This window comes from Ambystoma mexicanum, chromosome 12, assembly GCF_040938575.1.
Source record: "Ambystoma mexicanum isolate Mex_15411 chromosome 12, UKY_AmexF1_1, whole genome shotgun sequence".
Classification (NCBI taxonomy): Eukaryota; Metazoa; Chordata; class Amphibia; order Caudata; family Ambystomatidae; genus Ambystoma; species Ambystoma mexicanum.
The window spans coordinates 852,399,302-852,424,663 of record NC_090936.1 but is presented as its reverse complement, the minus strand read 5'-3'; the positions used below and the strand labels follow the sequence as shown (position 1 = coordinate 852,424,663).

Below are 25,362 nucleotides of genomic sequence, written 5' to 3'. Positions count from 1 at the left end.
GGGAAGGAAATCATTACCCCTGGTGTGGCGAATTGTGAGAACTAAGCCAAGGAAGCCGGGAGAAGGGAGGCATTCTCCTGGTAACCAAACTTGTAAGGAGGATCAAACTAGTGATCCATGGGGGGTGGGGTGGGGTCATTCTTCCTGGCGGAAAGAAAACAGTGAACGTTTTGATGCAAAGTATTAGGAGATCAACAATCTGTTTGTAATGTACTAAAACTAGGGCAAGAGAGTTTGCCTGGATGGTATAAAGCCTGACTGGTTCTGCCCTATTAAGTTTCGTAGCATGTGTGTTTAACAGTTTTCTAGAATCTTTGTGTATAGTTTTGCATCAAGGTTTATTAATGCAATGGGGCGATAGGTCCCTGGGAGTGTCTAATCTTTGCCGTGTTTGTGGAATACCATCAGTTTTGCTTAGTTCATTGATGAGTAATAGCTCCCTTAATCTTAAATGAATTAACCAATTTTGTAAGGATGGGTGTCAGAATTTCTCTATATTTTCTGTAGAAGGTTGCCGGTTATCCGTGCGCGGAGCCTTTAGTGGCGGGTATACAATGGCCTTTTTTACCTCCTCCTCCCTTATTTCTACTTCTAATAGTCCCCTATCTCCTTCTGATATCTGTGGAAGCGTAAGCTTTGTTAGATATTTCTCCTGCTCCTGTTCTGACAGGTTATCCGATGAATATAACGCTTGATAGTATTCCCTAAAGATTTCCCCTATATCCTCGTTTGTCGTCTTCACCTACCCTTTTTTATTTTAGTTTATGATTCAGCGTAGCCAAGAGTACTTTGATATTGTCAATGTTCGGAAGCAAAAGTTATAAGAAGGAGGGAAGACAAGGGCAAGCCTTGGAGATGAAGAAAAGGGATTCACCCAATTTCCTCGAGCAGCACACATTACCTTATTCCAATGGTGCAGCTGGTGCCCTGGCAGTTGTTCCTGTTGGTATCCCGCAGACCCACAATTCCTGGAGCTTCGGTGTGAAGGAGAACGTCTGAAGGGGGTCTGCTCCACACAGGGATGAAACCGGCAGCAGCGACAACGAATAAAAGGTGCGCTGCTTAAAAACAGGAGAGGCTCGTCAGGTGGCTATCCGGACCACTACAGCAGTGTGCAGCGATTTCGACCACGACGGAGACCTCTGTCTGAAGAAGATGAGCTGGTTATCCCCACCAGGCTCAAGGGAAGAAGACTCCGGACTGGATCTTCTCTTAGTCGTTGAAGGTTAGATAGCTCAGGACTGCAGCAGGGCTTCACCGGGACGGGGTAGTTGCAGCAGCCGTCATTCTCTCCGCTTCTCTTCGGTTCTTTGTAGTTCCATTGGAGACTCTGACTTCTAGCCCAAGAGACCTGCCTTTTATGCGCAAAATCCCCATTCACACAGCCTGGCTGTCAATCACGCAGCAGGGGGGGTTGTCCAGCCGGGACAACCACCTCAGCCAATCATGGCAAAGTGCGACTTGGGTTTCCTAGGATACCCTGTGCAGGGGGTGACTACACCCTTGCCTCACATTCAGTCTACCTAGACACCCAGGCGCCAAGAGGAGGGCTTCTCTGCAGAAGCCTGCCAAAAGACGGTGAACAAAGAAGGCGAACCTAGTTTGCCGCGCAAAGTAAAACACAAGAAGGACTTTAACAAAAAGAAATGGTGAATAAACCCAACCGGAGCCAAAAGAAAGACGATTTGGTCAAGCGGGTTTATGCTTAAGGCTGCAAAAATAGCCAAAAGGATTACCAGGTTTATCTACTATAATCGCGGTAGAAAAGTTAGGGTAGATACCACTGCCACCAGCCAAGTCTAAATGTTAAAAGAGCAGAACAATGCTCAGGGAGGTACAGACAGAAAAGGGGTACAGATTAGCCCTTTCCAGTACTCCATGTAAGATGGGATGTACTGGGTCTGTGGTAAAAGTGACTAGGTAAAGTAAATGGCAACTTTACCTTTCTCTGGGGGACAGTAGTCAGCCCTAGCGAAATGGGGTCAGAGGGCAGTCTTAAAGACAACCCTAGGTTACTGCACTGAAGGTGCTGTGTAACCCTTACAAGAACAGGGGCACCTGGAGTGGAGTGCTCCAGTGCCCAAGATCACACAATGATAAAAACACATAGGCCAAAACACATGTAAGAGTGGAAAAAGGATGTACACTCTTACCAGGTAGAAAAATAAACTCCAGAAATCCAGCAAAGCTGCTGGGGGGCTCACTAGGTGAGGGAAATTAGCCCTAGAAGGAGAATTCTATGTAACACTTAGTAGTAACCAATCACTGGTCTCTGGGTCATACTGCCCTCTCCCTAAGCCCCTCCCATGGCAGCCATCCTCAGATTTTTACCGCATGTTCAAGTGTTTGGAGTCCTCGTGCTATAGCTCTCGAGCTTTTACTGCATTCGGTCAATCGAGCCTCAAGCTCCACCGTTTCCACTTCCGATCAACGGGGACCCGTTTCGGAATTTTCTACGCCCCTCAAGGGCGAAGTTTCGTCGAGTTACGCTTATTGGAGGATTCCAGAAGATCTGAAGCCTACCTCGTGGACATGGCCCAGGAAAAGGGGAGCTCGACGCCCGGATCCAAGCTGTTCAGAAACTGCCCTGGATGCGGTTTACAGAATGTTTTCAAGGAGGATGAGCATTCGAGATGTCTCTACTGCCTTCACGAAGACAAAATGCACGTGGAGAAGGACTGTGTTTTGCAAGAACTTGTTGGAACGGACTATGAGGGATCGTCGGATCCGCCTCGCCAGCTGGCTGGAGAAGGGCCCAGCAGGTGAGAAGAAGTCTGAGCAGTCTTCTAAGTCCTGTGAGGGTGCCCCGGCGACGGGGGCCCAACAGAAGGCAAAGCACTGCGAGTCTGCGGGCACCGGGAGTGCCGAAGGGTCGGGCTCCTCGGCTGCCAGGCAGGGCGCACTTTCACCGATGCCATCAACCACGAGCCAACGCTCTGGCTCGGGGAAGAGAAAATCTGAGAACCCGAGTAAGCTTCTGGAGAGGTCCCGGTCGATCTCAAAGGAATCAGCCGAGGGGGAGCGAGGCGGTGACCCTCCCCTCAAGGTGAAGGCCTCAAGTGCGCCCAAGGTGGTGAAGGCCTTGATTCACCCGGCTAAGGCCTCTATCGAGGAAGTCATGGCAGCCCTGGCGAAGCCTGTGGAGGTTACCCCAGTGGAGGTGACCTCAGGGCCCAGAGTTTCCTTGCCACCGCGGAGGGAATCCTCTTTTCAGCCCAACGATAAGACTCTGTGAAGACCCCAGTGGAAAAAGGGGGGGGCCGTGGCCGTTACAGACACGGATACAGCCTCTGAGTAGGAGCTGTTGAAGTTGTGAAGGGCCTCAACAGGTTTGAGGAGGTCCAGTCCCACGGGAGGAATCCCGAGGAGGCGGACGAAGAGAGCGTCAGTGGCGGCGACAAGGCTCCCGTGGAGGAGGAGCAACCATCGCGTCCGTCGCAACCAGTGCCCGAGCCTCAGGACAACTCGGTGGCTATTTTGATGGCAATCCAAACCTTATGCACAGAGATGAGGACGAGGTTGCCTCTACCCCCAACAGACGAACCAGCAGAACCGGGCCTGTCGGGAAGCCCTCCAAACAAGCGAAGGATAGTTCATCCCCCCATGCCCTTCCAGCCCTTGCAGTACGCTCAGCCTTCATCTCCTTCCCCTGATCCTAGGGATGACACGGGAACAGATACAGCCACGACGGGGACGGATGACGACGGTGGTGACGACGGGATGGGCCTTCCATCACCACCCCCTCGGGCCTATCCGACCGACGAAATTGGCTCCTTCCACGCCATGATTGCCAGGGCATCCAAACTTTTCCAGCTCTGCTTCGAAAAACAGAAGAAGGAAGGCTTCCTCTATCAACGGCGCAAGGCCAAGAGGAAGACGTTGCTTGACGACATCTGGGACGAGGGACTTGCTCTCCTGAAAAACCCGTTCACGACGCCTGCCAAGAGGGATCGGTATGAGAAGAAGTACCGGGTCCTCGATTCCGCTCCTTTGTGTTTTAGGGCACAGCCGACCCCGGATTCGGTCGTCTCAGCGGCGGCCAAGAAGAAAGCGGCAGGGACGACAGCTTCAACTTCAACCTCCCTACTTGACGGCGAGGGAAAGAAACTGGATGCCATGGGATGACGAGTCATCTCGTCTGTGGCGACGACAATTAAGGCGGCCAAGGCCCTAGCGATTGTGGCCCGCTACGACAGGAAGTTGTGGTACAAGATCGCTCCCCTGCTGGACTTCCTACCGGACCACAAGAGGGGGGATGCCCTGGAGATCCTGCAGGAAGGTGAGGTGACGTCGGACCACGCCATAACGGTGGCCACGGACATCCCTGACACCGGGTTCCGTCAGTTGGGCAACGGTGTTTGCCTTCAACGGCAGGGATGGCTCAAGGCAAAAGATTTCCGCCAGGACGTGCAAACCAGAGTTTTGGACATGCCCTTCGACGAGAAAAACCTTTTTGGAAAGACAGTGGATGAGTCGCTTCAGGCCATCAAGACCGACACGGAGACGGCTCGGGCCTTGGGAGTTTTGCAGCAACGACGGCCGCCCTTTCGGAACTCGGGAGGCAAGCAAGGTGCCTCCAAAGGATTCAGCGGTGGCTCCTTTACGTACCGCCAGGCAGCCCGTTCCTCATTGCAAGAGGCCTACAGAGGGCGCGGCAAGTCAGGAGGATCTCATCGCCCGTCGCCAAGGAGGCCAGGGCTGCAAGGCCGCCTCCAAGCAGGACTGAACCGGCCGTAGCGTCGGGCCCCCACCTGAGCACCCCGGTGGGAGGCCGGCTGGCGAAGTTCATCAGCGTGTGGGAGTCCATCTCCACCGACCGTTGGGTGCTGGGTGCCCTGGCCCACGGGCACACTCTCGGCTTTCTAAAGAAGTGCCCCTGCATTCCTCCCGTGGCCAGGAAGGAAAATCGCATCCCGTTAGAAGTAAGGGCGATGCTCAAGAAAGGTGCCATTGAGCTTGTCCCGAAGAGGCTCCGGGGCTCCGGAGTATACTCTAGATACTTCCTCATCAGAAAGAAGACAGGAGGTTGGCGCCCCATCCTGGACCTGCGTCGGTTAAACAAATACATCAAGGCCCAGAAGTTCCGGATGGTCACCCTCCAGTACGTGCTGGGACAGCTGGAGGAAGGCGACTTCCTATCGTCGCTGAACTTGGAGTATGCCTACTTCCACTTCCCCATTCTAAAAGGACACCGAAAGTTTCTCAGATTCGTAGTCCAAGGACGGCACTACCAATTAAAGGCCCTGCCATTCGGATTGAAGTCGGCGCCCAGGGTATTTACCAAGTGCCTAGCACCAGTGGCGGCACGGCTGCGCCTGCAGGGGATCCACGTTTACCCCTACCTGGACGATTGGCTCATCCGAGCAAGGACAAGGGAACTCACCGTCGAGCACACAGCGAAGACCGTCCAACTGCTCACGGATCTGGGATTCTCCATCAACTTCCCCAAATCCCACCTGGTTCCGTCGCAGGTCGCATTGTTTCTGGAAGCTAAACTCGATACAGTGGCACGATTGGCTTCTCCGTCGAAGGAAAGGATGAAAGCCATCCTGGGCAAGGTGCAGTGCCTGCTGGCCACCGACGTGGGCAGGGTGAGGTCCATCAAGTCCCTTCTCGGCATGATGTCCTCTTGCATCTACCTGATGTGCCTATACAGACTGTGGATGCAAGCGGCGGGCAGTTTCGAAGACAAGATCTCGCTCAACGAGGTCTTCCGCCAAGCAATTCAGTAGTGGGGCATACGCGCGCATCTCGCGGCGGGCACAGACTTTCAGACCCCAGCACACCAGGAGACGGTGACGACGGATGCCTCCCTGGAGGGATGGGGAGCGCACACCGGAGATCTTCACGCGAGAGGCCTTTGGCTCCCGGAGGAGAGGTCATTCCACATCAACATCCTGGAGCTCCGAGCAGTGTTCTGGGCTCTCAGGTAGTTTCTCCCGTCCCTCAAGAGCAAGTTGGTGAGGATCTTCACCGACAACACCACCACGATGTTCTACATCCGGAAGCAGGGAGGAGCCAGGTCCCCGGCCCTATCCAAGGAGGCCCAGGATCTGTGGCATTGGGCCGTTGCCCAGGGGATGTTTCTGGTGCCCTTCCATCTAGCAGGGATAATAAACACCATCGTCGACTCGCTCATCAGGGAGCTGCGCTCGTGCCACGAGTGGGAACTGTGTCAGGACCAAGTGGATCAGCTATTCCGACGATGGGGCAAAGCCCAGATCGACCTGTTCGCGACGGCGGCGAACTCCAAGTGCCAGAGGTTCGCCAGCAGGTTTCCACAGCCGAGGAGCATGGGTGATGCTTTCTCGTTCCCCTGGGACGGCCTGTTCCTGTATGCGTTCCCCCCATTGCCGTTGCTACTGCGACTCGTCAACCAACTCAAGAGGTCCCGGTGCAGGATGATCCTCGTCGCACCGGCGTGGCCGAGACAGATCTGGTTCCCAGACCTTCTGGACTTGTCAGCGTCCCCCCCCAGTCAAACTATCAACGGACGCAGATCTTCTCTCCAGAGAAGGAGGTGCCATCCTCCATCACGACCCGGGGTTGCTGAACTTGCAGGCCTGGCTCGAGTTTGGAGGGTACGATGCAAGGAGGGGCTTGCAAAGGCCAGGGTGTCCTCAACTCTCAAGTGCTATGGACACAAATGGAAGAGGTTCTCTGTCTGGTGTCGTGCACAGAAGATTAACCCTCTGCGAATTACGCCCCCTCAAGTGCTGCCGTACCTGCTGTCGCTGGCCAAGGCGGGGCTGGTTCATGCCTCCATCAAAATACATCTAGCAGCGATCTCCCGCTACACCAGAACTACGGGCCGATCATCTCTGTGGTCCCATCACCTGGTGAAGGAGTTTATGAAGGGATTGTTCCGTTCATTCCCGCCGGTGAAGGCTCCGGCCTCGGAGTGGGAGCTCAACGTGGTGCTGACCAGGCTCATGGGGGCGCCTTTCGAGCCTCTGCATTCGGCACCATTGAAGTTCCTGTCGTGGAAAACAGCATTTCTTGTGGCCATCACCTCCGCACGACGAGTGGGAGAGATCCAGGCCCTATCCTGCAAGCCTCCATACTTGACTTTTCACGAGATTTGGGTGGTGCTGAGGACGCACCCCTCCTTCATGCCCAAGGTGCCGTCGGACTTCCATCTCAACGAGCCCTTGGTGTTACCAGTTTTCTTCCTGTTGCCTTCGTCGCCGGCCGAGAGGACTTTGCACTCGTTGGATGTAGTTAGAGCACCGAAGTTCTACTTGGACTGCACGAAGAGTTTTCGGATGACATCACAAGTGTTTGTGAACTTTGGACCTGTGAACCAAGGGAAGGCCCTCTTGAAGGCTTCCATTTCCAGATGGCTCTCCGGCTGCATCATGCACTGTCACCGGTTGGCAAACCGACTGCTACTCGGCCGTCCGAGAGCCCATTCGACCAGAGCGATCGCTGCTACCACGGCGTTCTTGTCTGGTGTACCCCTGCTGGACATCTGCAGGGCTGCTATGTGGAGGTCGATGCACACCTTCACGAGATTATACGGCGTCGACCGGGATTCCAGGGAGGAGTCCAGGGTCGGCCAAGCAGTGCTGCGCAACCTGTTTGCCTGAAGGTGGGCCTGGTGAGGAGGTAAGGGATGCTTAATGTTGAGTTTATGTAATGCTTAATGTTGAGCCTTGCCACCTCCCGTGGTTGTGCATGTGTGTACTGCTATGTATTCTTATATTCATGAGAATGTGAATCCATGCCGGACCCCATGCTGGAGAAGGAACAAGTTACTTACCTGTAACTGTTGTTCTCCAGCATGGGTCTGGCATGGATTCACATGCGAACCCTCCCTCCTTCTCCTCTGCGGCTCTTCACTTTGTCCTACTGCCACTTTACGTGCTACCAAATCTGAGGATGGCTGCCAGGGGAGGGGCTTAGGGCGAGGGAAGTCATTGGCTGGGGGCAGTATGACCCAAAGACCAGTGATTGGTTACTACTAAGAAAGACAGATCAGAAACAAAACTGATACTGATTTTTTCTTTACCGAGGATTCCCAGCCTGACGACGGGGAATATTCATGAGCATTTGTTCTCTGTCTCCATATCAACTACAGGGAATTATTTGTTGTCACTGGAATACCCCCAGCTTTTTCTTGTGTCTTTGCCTGTCCAGAATCACTAGTTCTTGCTGCTCCCGGCTTCCGCAGACTTTTTTTCTTATGATCTCCTCCTTTGCCTTAGGCCTATCCTCTGCTTATATTATTTTCAGGGCTATAGGTCTACTTCAGTTTACTGAGTCTCTGCTTCTGCAGGCTGGGGTTCCGTTATATATCGATTGGTTTCCATTTTCCTTTGCTTCCTCCGGGCCGCTTTATTAGTGTCCCTCTCTTTAGCCACTTTCCCCTTCTGTATAAGGTGCTGTAGATTGGGGTGGAGGGCGCTTCCTGTGCTTCCCTCTTTGTCTGTGCGCAGTGTCTCACCCTGCGCCCCCCGGTGCCTGACTCACTGTTATAGAGTGTTTCTTCTGCGTGTTTGGGAAGTAGCCTTCTACTTTCCCAGTGGGGAGGATGTCTCCTGCTATCTTGCGCCTGGCTTTTCCTTGCTTTATCTGCCCCTTCCTTCACTGGGTGTCGTGGTGGTTTTCAGGCCTCTCCGCTCTGCTCACATTGTGCGCCTAGTATGGCCCGCTGACCGCTGCTTCTTTTTTCCTCTTTGACTGCTTACCAGCTGATCTGGCGAAGTGTCAGCTGCTGTGTCCTGCAACGGCTGTTGTTAGGGAGAATTCTCATTCTATGGCTAATTTCCTTTACCTATAGAGTCCCCCAGCAGCTTTGCTGGATTTGAAGGGTTTGTTTCTTTTTCCTGTTAAGAGTGAGACTCTTTTTCCCACTCTTAGGCATTTTTGCTATGTGTGTTGTAGGCTATTTTTGTGTTTAATGTCTATGGGATTTTCTCACCCCCATATGAACCATCTTTATTCACATGTGTTACACAGCACCCTCAGTGCAGTGACACAGGGGCGTCATAGCGACCCCCAAACGTAGACTCCATACCTTGGGACTGAAAACTGTCTCCCAGGGCATATAAAGTCTCTACTGACTTTACTAGTCAATTTTTATGAACTCAGCCAGTACAACCCATTTTACAATGGAAGTTCTGGAAAGGGTTAATAGTTTTTCCCTTATGTTCATTTTCGAGGGGGTACCGTACAGTCCCTATCTCAAAAGTTTCTGGCTGGTGGCAGTCGTTACTACCATAAATATTCAACCGCAAATATTTTCCTATGGGATTTTCCCATTGTTCGAGGCACCACTTTTTCTGACAGCCTCTAACATACCGCTGGTGCATTTTAATATTAACTTGGCTCCGGTAGGTTTTATTTGCCAGAACTTTAATATAACTTCTTTCTCGTGTCTTTCTCTAAACCCAGGTCGGGGATCCTTTGTTCGTCCTTTTGGCGGGCTTCTGCCGTGAAGCCCTATTTTCGGCGCCACTGAGTCTGGGGTGGGTCCATTGTGTGGGAGGGGGAGTTAGGACTCCTGGACAGGGTTGCCACCGCAACCCATGTCGCACTCTCTCCTAATAGGCTGGAGGGTCTCCCTCCAAGATGACCACTCCACTGTGTGAGTGACAGCTAGGCTGTATGAATGGGGATCTTTTTGCATAAAAGCAGGGTCCTGAAGACTGGAAGAGCAAGACGTCCCCACTGGAACTAAGAAGCCGAAGAGGAGAGAAGCCAAAGACGTCTGCAACGACTGAACCACCAGTGAAGCCCTGCTGCAGCATCTCACCACTTCTCTCCACACGACGAGACAAGATCTTCATCTGCAAGAGCCTTCTTCCCTTGAGCTGGTGGGGCCAACCAGTTTGCCAATCGCCTTCCCGGACCTGCTTTGGTCGAATCTCCCGTAACCCGTACCCTGTACTCGGAGGCCAGATAGCAAGGCACCAATCCACCTGGACCGTGATTTAAAGGAGCGTACCTTTTATTCGTCGGGCAGCACCGCGGCTTGTTTCATCCCTGGGTAGTGCAGTACTCGAACCTTCGTCCACGACGAGAGCCTCTCTTCCTTTGCTGGATCACCCGAACTGCAGGAACTACCGGGAACAACCGCCACCGCAGGAGCCACTTCTTCATTTTAAGGGTACATTGTTCCGCCAGGTCGTCCTTTCTTTGCGGTAGCCCTAAAGGTGTTTTAAATAATTTACCTACCTGTTGGGTTACCTGCCCCTCTCTCTCAACATTGTCTTTCAACGTCTGCATCCACCTTTTCAAAATCGTTAACCAAAGACTTGACTGCAGCTACAAGAACATTTTGCTCCTGGGCCCTTGCCCTGTACCACTGACTTTGGCACAGGCCTACTGACTCTGGCTACATTTGTTAGACCTGCCTTCTTTAGATTGATTCTCAACTAGACTTGTGTTGATGCACCTACGTCTTATAACTACCCTTTTCTTCCCCTTTCTAAACCTTGTGAAATGCCACTTTGCTCAGTTTTCATTTAAGTATTGCCTATACTGATCCACTGTCTTGCTTAAATCTGGTTCACAAACTTGTGGGAAGTGTTGCTAGGGTGTGTAAGGAACTATTTCTATATAACTTGTGCTTTCCCTCCCTTGTGAGAAATTGCTAGAGTATCCCTTGTGTGTGGTTTCCACTGTGCCGTTTTGCCCAGTTTTCACTCTGGTTCACTTGGTCTACAATTTAACTAGGGAGTGTGTATATTTTTCCTTGACTTAATTTAACTTGCTTGATAACTGTGATAAATGTGTTTTTAGAAGTGTATAAAATAAATATATATATACTTTTTAATACAAAGCTTTGGTCGGTGTTTCCTTGTGCCATAGTATTGTAGGCCTATTGTGTAAACCCTGAATACTGTTCATCACCCTCTTGAGATAAGTCTGACTGCTCAGCCACAGCTACCAACTAAATCTTTGTGGTACAGACTGATACCAAAGGGGATTTATTGCCCTCACCTGTAGTCTTAATCTTCTGTAGTGCTCCCTAAGGGAACTGCACAGGATTCTGCCTAACATCTGTGTTGGCGGTGACTGCCCATTTGGAGTAGGCGACGGCCTATGACAGCCGATTGCCGTTCGGAATGCAGAGTTGGGAATGCTGGGTTGCTGGAATCACTTGAAGCCTCTTCGGAAGATTACTTTGGCTCAGAAGGCTGGCAGGTGGGGTGTTTCCCAAGCAGGCAAACTCTTTGTAATGGGCAGCAGATTTCCCTTTGTACTGCTCGTCTGATCGCGGGTGTATGTCGTGTGGTGGCAAATTGCTGTTCAGAAAGCCGGCGCTGCTAGTCTTGTGTGTGGCAGGCGGCCCGCTTAAAGTTCTGAGTGCAGGTAGAGCGGATCTGCGGATCTCGTTAGAGGATGCAAGTCTGTATCTTCAAAGTTGCAGAGATTGCAGCAAAGTTAACTTGTAGGGTCGACCTCACACCGTCGCATAGCCAGTGTTGCAAATGGGGAGTGGGCGTATGATGATGTGGCCACTTGCTTCTGTTCTGATGGGAGGAGATATTTATACCGCTCCATGTATCTTTATTGATCGATTGTAATGCGGCCTGGTGGGGAGAGACTCAGACCCGTCCTGCTCCGACGACCGCCATTTTGGAATCATAAGCCTTAATTTTGATAGCATCATTTAGTCCTCATATATTCCACGACACAGCTGAGATCAGTGAATGAGGTTGCCTGTCACTCCCATGGGTCCCGAGCCAACTGGCATTTGCAAAGTTGTGTCTATTGATTATAGAAACCATAAACTGCTGCACATCCTTGGTTATCCCATACTTGTAAGCCATGATGTAAGTGCTGTCTCTAAACAACTTAAATTGATTGTAGAACACAACCTTCCTTACCTCTTTCTCACTGACATTTGTGATGAGTCAGGAATGAAAGTTGGAACACAAGGTTGTCGAGTTTTGGTTAAAGACTTTTATCCAACAAAAAAAGGGTTGGGAAAAGTCCTCGTGATTTCCTCTAGATTTACAACTGCCTGTCATACTCCCCAGCTAGGGCTTCTTGTATTCATTTATGACTGCCTGGTTTATTCGCCCGCCAGGACTTCTTATTTTCAGAATTGGTTCTTCTTTCACCTCCACAATTGCATATACCGCTTTTGGTATATTATATCTCCTTGATTTCTCATTTGATTTGGATTCCCCTGTATTTGCATTCCATACACTCATATATGGCTGTGGTCCTTGTTTGTAATAATATTTCTTGATTTTCAATCAGTTTCCCTATTGTCTCTGTTTCTGAGACTTTCGTTGCTTTATTTTGCATTTGCACAGTCATCGAAACACCCTGGGGTCCCCACTATGCCTGGGTTAACTCACTGGCTCTGTGTGGTGTCATCGGTCCTGTTCGGTGACTGTCTCTGCTGCTTACTTCTCGCTTGGATTTCCATCCACTTCTGGGTTCTTGGGCATGGCTGTCTCTGCTGCTGTCTTCTCACTCGCCTCTCTGCCTGCGTCTGGGTTCTCCAGCCCAGCTGTCTCTTTTCTTAGTCAGGATATCGTTCCCCTGGCCACAAACAACCCAGAGGTTGGCCGGAAGGTTGCTTCGGGCAGCATTTCCCAGAGGCCCTCCTTCTAAGATCTTTCCTTCAGTCTCAGCGTTCTCGGTTTCACTGGACTCCTCCAGGCAGCGTCTCTCCCAGCCATGCCAGATGGGGTTTTTAAATGTCCCGGCACCTATCAAATGTTCATAACGACTAGAGCGCGTCTTGTGCTTTTCACATTCATGGATCTTCATTGCTCCATTCAGCCTCCTCTTGCCAGTGTTCCCATACATGTAGGAAGGACAGGGAGTTGTTGATGTTTTACTCACATGTGTGTAGTAGGTGTTGTGGGTAGTTCAATGGAACTATCACTGTAAGCCATAAAGGCTTGAGAAAATGCGAAAACACGGGTTATGTGTTCCTATCTGGCGATGCCGTGTCACCCCTCTGATGCTCGCTTCCGACTATGTGGTCCTCCCTCATATAGCCACTCCCAGGGTCAGGATCTGGTAGTGGCTTCCGTACCCTGGCCACATGGGGAGAGACTACCTCCGGGAACATAGTGACAACATGGTCAGATTCATCACCATGTGCAGTTTATTTCTCTTCCTTTAACTATAAGGAGCATTATTCTTATGCAGGCCTGCAGTTACTGTTTGTATTCTAGGTAGCAGCACTTAGTTATCAACTGAAAATGATATAAAACTTGGGAGGTCCCCAGTCAACGAATAAAGAGGGATGTTTTGGCATTCTCTTTGTGTTTTGGTACCCCTGGGAGTTTTAGGCCGTATCGTTGCAACAGCTCTGCAGTGAATCGCACCAGGCCGCCTAGTCACATTTAGCGCCCGCACGGGGAAGGTCAGCTAATCAATTCAACAAGACACACCCAGTAACAGGTTCTTCCCCCCCCCTCTTGTTCACTGCCATAGTGGGCCTGAGCTCCCATGCAGCACTGCGGTCCAAGGCGCTTGCTGTTCCACAGACCGCCACCAAACTGTTGGCCCAGGCAGCGCTAGGTTGGTCACCTCTGCCGCCCACATAAATCTTCATTTAGATCTCTCTTGGCAGGCAAGGGCCGGCACAGGAAAGTTCCTCCACGCCATATACACGACCTGCCTCTGGTCACCGATGTACTGGATCCAGGCTCCTCTGCACCACCATGCAGCAGTGCTCTCACTGTATCTTGACTTGATCACTCACTGTGTGGGGCTCGCCGAGTGCCTCCGGTTGCTCCTCGATGCCCTTCCAAGAATGCAGGACCCGACAGCTAACCTTATAGTATTTTTGGACTACTTCGCAGAATGATAATACTGGATTTCAGCGTTCCCTGTGTGGAGCTCAAGTTCTAGACCCTCCATCTTGCTTGCGATCTACTAGAACCCTTCACCTCATTAACTATCGCTCGATCTCCATCACTCCTTTCCTGGGCAAACTCCTGGAAAAGCTGGCCATCTCCCAGCTTAATCTTCACACTGAATCTGTTGGTTGTCTCCATGACCATCAGTCTGGCTTCAGAGCAGCCAGGAGCACGGAAACTGCTCTCCTGAACATCTGTGAAGACCTGCTCTCTAACCTTGATTCTAATCTCCCCCTGTCCTCAACTTACTCAATCTCTCTTCTGCCTTTGACACGGTCAACCATGCCATCCTGCTCAATCGTCTCTGTGATGACCTGGGTATCACCGATCAGGCCCTGGCCTGACTGACCTCATCCCTCTCTGATCGACCCTCCCATGTCCAACTCGGGACCTTCCTTTCCTCTATCTCACTCTCTACCTATTGTGTTCCTCAGGGGTCTAACCTCGTTCCCTGGCTGTTCAACCAATACCTGGCACCTCTCACCCACGCATTGCCCCTCTCTGCTCCAACTTTCAGCGCTATGCGGATAACACTCAGCTCATTTTCAGGCTCCCCTCTGCCACCCGTTCCCCTTCTCTCATCTCTGAATGTCTGCTATCCAGGAGTGGTGTGCCGCCAACGATATCTGCTTTAATGCCAGTAAGATGGAGATTCTCCTCATCTGCACACCTGCACCCTCCTTTCTTGTCACTCTCTGGCCGGCTTCCCTTTGCCCACTTCCTGCTCCCACCTGTGAGGCTAAGAACCTCAGCGTCATCTTCGACTCCACACTCTTTTTCTCCTCACAACTCTGACGTCTCTAAGAAGTCAAACTACCAATTACACCTCCTCAGAGGTATTCTTCCTTTCCTCTCCTTCCCCCAGAAGCTCACTGTCTCTAGGGCTCTGGTTCCCTCTAGGCTGGACTACTGCAACAGCCTCTTTCTAAATCTGCCTGCTTCTACTCTCCGCCCTCTGCAACTCATCCATAACAGGCCTACGAGACTTGTCCTTGGCCTCAAGCCCAGGGATCGTATCTCTCCAGCACTGAAATCTCTGCATTGGCTCCCAGTGGCTGCAATGATTAAGTTCAAGACCTTCTGCATTGTCCACAAGGCCTGTGGGCCTGGGTCCTCAATACTTCCAACTCTCTCTACGTAAATACCTTCCTACTCAAGCTCTTCGCTCCTCCACCTCCAACTACCTCAGGGTCAGTCGCTTCTCCAAGCAACGAGTTGGTAATAGATCTCTTTCTTCGGCTGGGGCCACCCTCTGCAACAGCCTCCCTGCCTCTCTGAAACTCAAGGAGAAACATCTCTAGTTCTGGAAGCACCTCAAGACCTTCCTCTTTGCCTCTGCCTTCTCTCTTCCTCTCCCCTGCTGATTTCCTGTCTGATACTGCACTGGTCACCTGGCTACCCTCTGATTTCAGACCCAGGTTCCTACCCGCCCAGTTGCAAACTCTCACTGCCTCCCAGCAACCCTTGCACGTGGGTCTGTATCTGTAACCCTACAGTCCCCCTATCTGCACTTTTAGACATATGCGGTCTGCACTTACCCTTGCACCTGCCACCTGCTGGCCGGACTTCTTGTTATTGTTTTGATCCCATGTACAGCACTGCCCCTCCCCTTTCCTGGCCCTTTTCCCCTCCCTCTTCCCTCCTCTGCCCTCCCTCCTCCCCCCTGCCTTGCACTTGCGCAATCTCAATGTCACTTGGCCTAGTAAGATCGCTGTCTCTCTCCTCCCTTTGTTCCCCCTTCCTTGCCTCATCGCACCTTGAAACACTTGTGTATAGGTGTGTTATAAATACCATATCATATAATATTCCTTTCAGCATATCACCCTTACAAATCACTGTTCAACCTGAGTTCAGAGACAGTTTGTTATTCATTAGATCAAAAACACTCCTTATTCCTTTGAGAAACTTGCTATTTCGATGAAATCTCCATAGTTCTCATCCTCCATTTGAATACAAAAGAAACATGAAATCTGTGGAGAGCAAATTGGGTTTACTTCCTCTGGAAATGTGAATCTGTTAGACCTTCTACATCACCTCTCTTCATCTTTGGTCTGTTTGTTTACCACGTTATGCACCTTTTAGCCATAGACAATGATGCATAGGCACATTCTCTCTCACTTCTTGTTGGGATTCATATACTCATCAATGGTTGGCCTTAAAGAAATGGGTGGCTATCAGAGGTGATGGTGCAGAGACAGCTTTTGAGGGTGTGGAGTTGTGAAGAGGATGAGATTTGGAAGTGTATTTGAGTGTCATCTGCATGTTGGTAGAATGTTGTGTTTGCTAAGGGTCTGTCCAAGGGATTATAGAGGTTAAAGAGGAGTGGATCCTTGTGACACCCTGTACTTGACTGGTGGTGGGGGTCTGATCGAAAGGCGGCATGGAGACAAAGTGTGTTCTGTCAGTGAGGAAGGGGGTAAACCTGTTGAGGACCGCTGTTTGCCCTTTCTGATGTTGTGGAGGGCATTGAGGATGTAAAGCGTAGCAGTCTCTGCTGTGTTCACGTCGAAAGCCAGATTGGAAGGGATTGAGGAGGTTGTTTGTTGTGATGTGTTAAGTAGTGAAGTAGCATTCCAGGATTCTGCCACTGTATGGCAGGATAGTAATGGGGCTGTCATTTTCGGGTTGCATAATGTTGAGAGATGGTTTCTTGAGGAGGGATGTGGTGTGTCCAGTTTGGTGTGCAGCTGGGGATAGTAAGAGAGAGGAGTTGATAATGTTGAACCAGTGCAGCAAGGTTGGTGATGTAATTGGATGCAGCTTACGGTGGGCACTCGTCATCCAGGAAGTGTGCAGGTTTTATTATGGCTGCAAGGAAGATGAGGGTGTCTGCGTTGATGGGATGGAAGGTGTCCCATGTGTTGGAATATTTTGGAATGGGGAGCAGAAGGAAGGGCTTCTCTTAATTTGTGTTTTTTTGAGTTGAAGAAGTCTGAGTGAGTTGTATACTGCAGTGGATGAGGGGGTGGATGGTAGTTTGGAGAGGGCTTTGAAGATGTTAAATAGTTTCTGTGTACAGTCAGTGGCGGTTTGGAGTTCGAGGTAGTTGTGGCTTTGGTATTGCGTATGGCAGTTTTGTATTTGTTGCAGCAGTGTTTGAGAGGTGTCCAGGTGGCGGCCCTGTTTTTCTTTTTGCCAGGCTCTTCCTAGAGCTTCCTGCTTGATAGAGAGGAGGGAACTGTTGAACCAGGGTTTTTGGTGGTAGGTGCGTGAATTTTGTGTTATTTTTTGGGAGGGGCAATTTTGTTCAGAGCTTGTGTGATGGTGTTGTAATTGTTAAGAAGAATGGAGGAACATGTGTGTGGGTAGGAGAAGAGTGATGAGTGGTGCTATGGCTGTGTTTATGTCAAAGGTATTTATATAGCGCACCGTCATCAACAGAGTTGGTCTCCAGGCGCTCAGGCGGATCTGTAAACAAAAGTCTGTAATTTGATTTGTCTAGCTTGGTGTGAGGGGGATTTGTGGCAGGTGGGGGGGATCCTGTTTGGTAGTGTGTGTGTTTGAAGGGGATCACAAATTGGTCCGACCATGAATCTCCGATTAGATTTTCCCTAGGGACTTGATGTTGGCTTGTGATCAAAAGGTCCAGTCCATTTCCAGCTCTGTGTGCGGGTAGGTGTTTGGTTGAGTGAGGTCATAGAGGGTGACTCTTTAGTATGTAATTGCTGTCTGGATGGTAACTACCAGTGTTTAAATCGACATGGTAGATAGAGGTGCAGGGGGAGCTGTGATTGTTAATTGTGAAGTCAATCCAGTCAGTGTGGAAGATGGGATTGTGTGTTGGGGGCATAAAATGAGGTGGATCAATGTGGGGTGTGGGTGTGATCAAGGGGAGCAAGTGAGAGGGATTCAAAGGAAGTATATGGTGGTGTGAGCAGTTGCAAAGACTGAGTGAATCTTTATATATGGTTGCAACACCACCACCTTGTTTGTGTGATGTCTGTGGTGGATAAGATAGTGTGGTGGGAGCATGTCAGGCGTAATTGGTGAGGTTTGAGCTATGTCTCTGTTAGAGTATGGCTGGGGGGTATGTGCTAATGAGCTCATTGATTTCCTGTGTGTGTGCTGGTGCAGAGTCGCAGTTAAGCAGAGTGCAGGTGTATGTAAATAGCTGTTTGGGTGGTGTGATGGGTTGCAGTTTGATTTGAATGTTGTTCAGTCATAGTTGTGAAAACCAGGGCTAACAGGGAATGAAGTAGAGAAAAGTTAATTGCGGGAGCCCTTAGCGCGGTCTGCCCAGGCAAACGGACGCCCCAAGGAAAATGCTTAAATTCCCAAAGTAACCTAGTAGTAGTTCAGCAGGATCAGATATAAACAGGAAATCTGTCCTCTTTTGACACTGAAAACCACAGCAGCAAGATCACAGGATGCAAGTCAGAAGTATGAGGGAGTGCTTCAAAATGGCAACCCAGGGTTATGGGGTGGGGGCTAGAATTTCCCTGTAGCTGCAGATATAAGAAATACAAAATGCAGTCAGTTACAGTCCTGGCACGAGTTCACAAGTTTAAAAAGCTATGCTGGCGCATGCGATTTGGAGGCAGGGGGTTCAGGCTGCAAAATGCCACTGCTAAGGAAGGGGGGGGGGGAGAATCTACTCATTACCTGCAAATAGAAGATAATATATTTATATATATATATATATATATATATATATATATATATATATATATATATATAAATGTATTGTATGTAATGACCCTCTTGTCAACCCACATTCTATTCTTTTGTCTTCTTTTCAAGTCGGAAATGGAGAAACTGAAGCAGCATGTTGGAGGTCAGCTGAGTACACGATATGAATCCAAAACAAAAGGCATTGAAAAAATTATTTCTGAAAATGAAAGGCTACAGAAAGAGTGGAAAAGGGTAATATGTTTGTGATGCAATTATTTAAGCATGATTCTACTTACCATTCAATATGTGTATAATTATAAGCTTTTCAGTATATTCAAGATATTTCCCGTTTAAACCTGGGATGAGTGCAGTGCTGCAAGGAGGCATAAAAATGAATTGGCAGTTTGGGCAAAACAGCGAGTGCATTAGGGACCACCATATCTGCCTGTAGGGCATTTGTCGGGCAGGTTGTAATCATTGTAGTCTACAAATCTTGTTTTGATGGCCATCAGTTTACAGTTCCCAGTTCCGTTGGATATGGCAGTGTAGATTGACATTTCCTTTTCTACCCTTTGAGGACTTAATCTCCCATCAAATACTCAGCGCTACAGCACTTCTATTAATCATCAATTAGCTTGATTCGAGAAATTTCCCTATTTTGTAGGTCTAGCTCGAAAGAGCTTTAGCTCTCTGCCATATTAGAGGAACCCTGTTGTCAATTGCTTTGGTATACCAAAAGAATGCATCATAGTCAAGGCTCTGCTATAGTGACAGCTGTATTTGTAGGAGTGAATGTAAATGTTTCAGTTGGGGAGAGATCTGTTGAATTCTGCCTTAAAGAACTTTTTGTTTTCATGCTGCTTGGTACTACATTGGTGCGATTTCCATGTGCTGCATTGTGTTATTACCTTTTTTACTTTTATTATTGTTGTATATGGAAACAAATGTTTGTGTGGTTAAAGAATATAACAATATTCTCTATTACAACGGCTGTCCCTAGCTGGAGACATTTTGTTTAGACAGTTTTTTCTCTATTTTTATAATGTCACCGAGTACAGATTGGGAGTCTCATCATTTAAAATGTTGCATTGCTCCCAATGAATTGTAATTGGTTTTATAAACATGTTCTACTAACTTGTCTTACACCGCGCGCCGTTACCATTGGCATGGTTTCGTGGTGCTCGTGGCTCTGCAAGAAAGAGGACGGGGTGGGTTAGTGAGGGAAGAGTGACATGATTGGTCCAGAACCAGGAGAAACTGGTGTCTGTGCGTTTTGGCTTGCTGATGAGTTGATTGCATGGACTGGCTTGTTGTATCCGTAAGGGTAAGGCCTACTGTCTGGATTGTTTGTTGTATGCAAATGTTTATGTTGGGTGTGTGTTTCGTGTGTAGTTTGGCTGGTAATTAGATCGTGCGCACTGTCTTGTTGTATCCGTAGGGGAAAGGTCCAGTGCATGGGTTGTTTGTTCTGGGTTTTCTTTAACTGTATTTATTGGGTTTTAACACAAAACAGAACATAACATTCAAAGTGTCTGCCCACCACGGAAAAAAGCGATCAAGGAGATATCTCCAGTCTGCCATTGTCTCAGGTCTCCATATGTTTTGCCCAGGTCTCAGTTCCGATTGGCTAGCACCTTCCCGGTGTCGCCACCCCCCCACCACCTGCATGCCCCATTGTTTGTTCTATGTGAGTGTTCATTATGTTGGGTGTATGTCTGTGTGTAGTTTGGCTAGCCCATAGAGTGTGTATAGTACTTGGTAGGTATGTTGGAGGGGAGCAGGAGCAGGGTGGTTACTACATTGGCTCCTCCCAAAGTTCTTCCAAGTATGTCCTCAGGACTTATCCAGCTGCAACACAATGGCACCCTCCAATTGCAGTACACTGGCCACCCCCACGACCCCTCCAAGCTCAACACACTAGCCAGTCCACAAATTCCAAGTGCAAATACATAAGCTGCTCCCACAAGCCCCCTCCGTGCACAGCAAGGATTACTAGACACAAAGTGTGCTTCTGAGTGCAGCAAGATTAAACAGCTAATGTGACGCATGGCTAATCTTCACAATTCTTCTAAATGTGACACATGGCTAATCTTCACAGTTCTTTCTAAATGTGACTCTTGGCTAATCTTCATAATTCTTCTAAATGGAACGCATTGCTAATATTCATAATTCTTCTAAATGGGATGCATTGCTAATCTTCACAATTCTTCTAAATGTGACACATGGCTAATCTTCACAATTCGTAGAGAAAAGATGGTCTTCTGTGGTCTATCTTCAGGCACTGATCGCATTTAACAAATGGCATTAGCATCACCTTTGGAGGTTGCTGGGGCTCAAGAGGACGTGGCTGCAAGGTCTATAAGTGTGTTTGTTAAATTCAATTTTTTGTTAATTATTAGTGTTTGTGAATACTCTAATTAATGCTTGGGTTCAACACCACTACCAACCAAAGATTGTCTTGGTGCTCTGAGGAAACTGATCATTGATTTTAAAATGAGTGTAACATTTTCCATGTAGGAAGGGCATATTGAGAGGCAACCTGGTGGGTATTCTCTGCCAAAGAAGCTATTTAAAAAGGACATTATTTGATTGCACTAATATTTTGCACAGGCTCTTTTAAAATGTTAGTGTTGGGGGCGTGGCCAAGATGCCGGCTGGGTGGACATGTCCGGCGAGGTCTCCCTTCCCGACGAGTGATATAGAGCCATTAAATCCATCTGGAATTGTGAAGAGTGTCGATTGCTATATGAGCGCAAGGTGTGCTGGTCTGCTGGAGGTGCCAGCAAGCTGGAGGAGCGGCCTGGGAGCAGCGCAATCAGAAAGTGACAGCAGTGATAGCGGAGGTGTGGCGCTGGCAGCATGGTGGCTGTGGTGACCTGCAAGCCCTGAACCCACTGAGAGACGAGGAGCGACGGGGATGCTAGGTGGGACGGTGTGGCCTGGAGTAGAGAGCAGGTGACTGCAGGAGGCGTTGAGATAAGTAGTGGAGGAGGAGCCAGTTGCAAGAAGGGAAAGGTGGGAGGCTCCGGTGAAAGAGCAGCAAAGCGACCTGGCAGCAGGAGGGAACGGGGGCACAGGGCGCTCCGACAACGTGGCAGCACAGCGCCCCTAGGACAAGGGAAGGCCGCAAACTGCTGATCCTGGCTAAACTTGCATAGTGAAGGAGAATCGGAGCGCTGCAGCTGAGCTGCCGGTTAACGGAGTGGCACAGGGCTCCCAGGTCTGCTGCTCCTGCTAAACCAGCTTTGTGCAGGGGTGTCTGTTAGGCAGAATTCTGTGCAGTGCCCTTACGGACCATTACACACAATTAAGACTACAGGTGGCAATACAAGTTTACCTTTGGTACAAGCCTGTACTACTATGTCAGAGTGGTAGCAGTGGCGGAGCAGCCAGGCTTATCTCAAGAGTATATGACCTGTAGCAGAGATTACAAAAAGGGACCACAATTACTGTTACTCAAGCAAACACTGACTCAAGGTTTCAGGTAAAAAATATAAGTACATTTATTTTTAAACCATCAGTTATAAACACAACACTTCGATTAAACTTTAAATAAAACCACACATAAAATATACTACAACTAACCAATTCTCTTTGTACAGTATGTCTCAAGGCAAGTACCCTGTGTTTGAATGAACCAGTATTATGAACAAAACACGATACCGCGAATACGGTTGCAATCACTTTTTGACAGTTCGGTCTACTAAATAAACATGTATCCGTGACATGAAATGCTACCGGGGCAAAAACACACTTAGCACCTGAGATACCCAGAGGGAGCTGGAGGCAAAAATCACAGGCAATATTTTGGTTAGGCAGACAGAATCGAGAAACACTCAGAAACAGGAGTTCAAAAGTCAAAGGGCCGGAGCCAAGTTCAAGTGACACCGGAGGCCTGTTGCCGAAGATCACACCGTTAGACAGTTCACGATTCAACGTAGCCAAGAGTACTTTGATATTGTCAATGTTCGGAAGCAAAAGTTATAAGAGGGAGGTAAGACAAGGGCAAGCCTTGAAGATGAAGAACAGGGATTCACCCAGTTTCCTCAAGCAGAACACAGTACCTTGTTCCAATGGTGCAGCTGGAGCCCTGGCAGTTGTTCATGTTGGTTTTCCGCAGACCCACGATTCCTGGTGCTTCGTTGTGAAGGACGACGTCTGAAGGGGGTCTGCACCACACAGGGATGAAGCCAGCAGCAGAGACAACGAATAAAAGGTGCGCTGCTTAAAAACAGGAAAGGCTCGTCAGGTGGTTATCCGGACCACTACAGCAGTGTGCAGCGATTTCGACCACCACGGCGACCTCTGGCTGAAGAAGATGAGCTGGTTATCCCCACCAAGCTCACGGGAAGAAGACTCCGGACTGGATCTTCTCTTAGTCGTTGAAGGGTAGATCGCTCAGGACTGCAGCAGGGCTTCACCGGGACGGGATAGTTGCAGCAGCCGTCATTCTCTCCGCTTCTCTTCAGTTCCTTGTAGTTCCAGTGGTGACTCTGACTTCTAGCCCAAGAGACCTGCCTTTTATGCGCAAAATCCCCATTCACACAGCCTGGCTGTCAATCACGCAGCAGGGGGGTTGTCGAGCCTGGACAACCACCTCAGCCAATCATGGCAAAGTGTGACTTGGGTTTCTAGGATACCCTGTGCAGCGGGTGACTACACCCCTTCCTCACATTGTCTACTTAGACACCCAGGCGCCAAGAGGAGGGCTTATCCGCAGAAGCCCAACAAAAGACAGTGAACAAAGAAGGCAAACCTAGTTTGCCGCGCAAAGTAAAACACAAGAAGTACTTTAACAAAAAGAAATGGTGAACAAACCCAGCCGGAGACAAAAGAAAGACAATTTGGTCAAGCAGGTTTATGCTTAAAGCTGCTAAAATAGCCAAAAGTATTACCACATTTATCTAATATAATCGCGGTAGAAAAGTCAGGGTAGAAACCACTGCCACCAGCCAAGTCTAAATGTTAAAAGAGCAAAACAATGCTCAGGGAGGTACAGACAGAAAAGGGGTACAGATTAGCCCTTTCCAGTACTCCATGAAAGATGGGGTGTACTGGGTCTGTGGTAAAAGTGACTATGTAAAGTAAATGGCAACTTTACCTATTACTGGGGGGCAGTAGTCAACCCCAGCGAAATGGAGTCAGAGGGAAGTCTTAAAGACACCCTGGGTTACTACACTGAAGGTGCTATGTAACCCATACAAGAACAGGGGCACCTGGAGTGGTGTGCTCCAGTGCCCAAGATCACACAATGCGTAAAACACATAGGCCAAACACATGTAAGAGTGGAAAAAGGATGTACTCTTACCAGGTGGAAAAAAATAAACTCCAGAAATCCAGCAAAGCTGCTTGGGGACTCACTAGGTGAGGGAAATTAGCCCTTGAAGGAGAATTCTCCCTAACAGTGTCTGACTTGCCCGCACCTAAGGTATGCCCCGGATGAAGGGGTGTGGCTGGTGAACTACTGAAGAGAGGAGTGCGCTGGAGATCTAGGAGTGGGAGGGGGCCCCCTGGGAGTCAGAAGTGCAAAGTAGCGGTAGATAACTGACGAATGAAGCTGACTGGCCCCCAAAGGACTGAAGACAAGGAGGCTTACAAGTGTTTGAACCCGGAGCAAAGAAGGGGGCAAGAGCACCTTGGAGGCAACAGAGGCGAAAGAAGAGAGTCGAGGTAAGTGAGGGGCCACCAGTCAGCTGCCTGACTGCGTGGCTTGGAGCCTCAAGTGATCCTAGGAGGTGACAGGCAGAGGGTGGTGGTACAACGCCTGGACCTAGATTGCGCCTAGTTGGGTAAGGAGGAGGAGAAGAAGGCAGACCACAGCGTGGTGAGAAGTTGTACCCGAAAGCTGCAAGCAGACATACACCATCTTACCCCGAAACCTTTAACACCAGTTGAGCGTACAGCATGTAAGTGGGACCAAAGAAGAGGGGGCTGGAGGGGCAGACAGGGAAGTCCAAAGGTCGTGCTGTGCAAGGAAAGACGAATACTACCACACAATCTACAATCCGGTTTGCAACCCTGGAGAAGAGGGGGGAGCTGGAGGAAATGCCACTAATGTATGAAGATTTAGACTCCGTTCTGGCTAAAATTGAAAGCGACATTACAGAAACAGTTTAAGTGGAGGTGGCGCGCATTAAAGAAGATCTGTCCCAAGCCATAGCGGCAGTCTGGAAGGACATTGAGGGTCTAGGAAAAAGAATACTGGAGATGGAGGGGCAATTAACAGAAATGGGGGAGAATGTCCTGGAATTTTCGCAGCGGGCGCAAACAGCGGCAGAGAGAATTCTGAAGCTTGAAGAGAAATGTGAAGATTTAACAAACCGGTTGAGAAGGGAGAACATTAGGATGAAAGACCTGAAGGAAGGAGCGGAGGGGAAGGATCTAGAAGAATGCGTTATGGAATTGTTTGAGAGTCTTGTGAATAATGGAAAGTGTAAGGGGTCAGAAATGTGAGACGGACACAAAGGTATATTTTTCTCAATGTTTCCCATTTATTAAATGGAAAGGGGTGGGATAAAAGCCTATATTTCCCTACCCTAACAAGGATAGCAACCTGAAACACTAAAACTAAAGAACGATGACCTAGTGTTATGTTGATTTATACCATGCACCAACCAAAAAGTCTTTGGTCTTCACACTAATACATACAACAAAAATATACAAAGACTATTTGGCTGTCTTGTGTTCACCAAAATAGTGTAACAGTTCAAACTGATAGGTTTCAGAAAGTACTCGTTGTGACCAGGGTTGGGGCTCCCTTCCCCTGGATCAATTCAGGAATACCCTTGGAAAAATTCTGATTCAATGAAGTTCTATTCATTTCAACATAAAATGTCTTTTCCCTCCACTGTGTCCTGCCACTTGATAAAGTAAATGTCTTGTTAAAAAATCAAAGCAATTGTTGTCTTCCACA

General features: G+C 49.1%; 1 protein-coding gene across 4 annotated transcripts in view; it reads left to right on the top strand.

Moving 5' to 3' along the window:
* CEP290 (centrosomal protein 290) overlaps nt 1–25,362 on the top strand; it is a 3,224,991-nt gene that overhangs the window by 2,872,773 nt on the left and 326,856 nt on the right. For all 4 annotated transcript variants that reach the window (XM_069629332.1, XM_069629331.1, XM_069629333.1 and 1 more), the window contains one exon: nt 18,579–18,701. In XM_069629332.1, the coding sequence (XP_069485433.1) occupies nt 18,579–18,701 (123 nt within the window). The remainder of the gene's footprint in view (nt 1–18,578; nt 18,702–25,362) is intronic.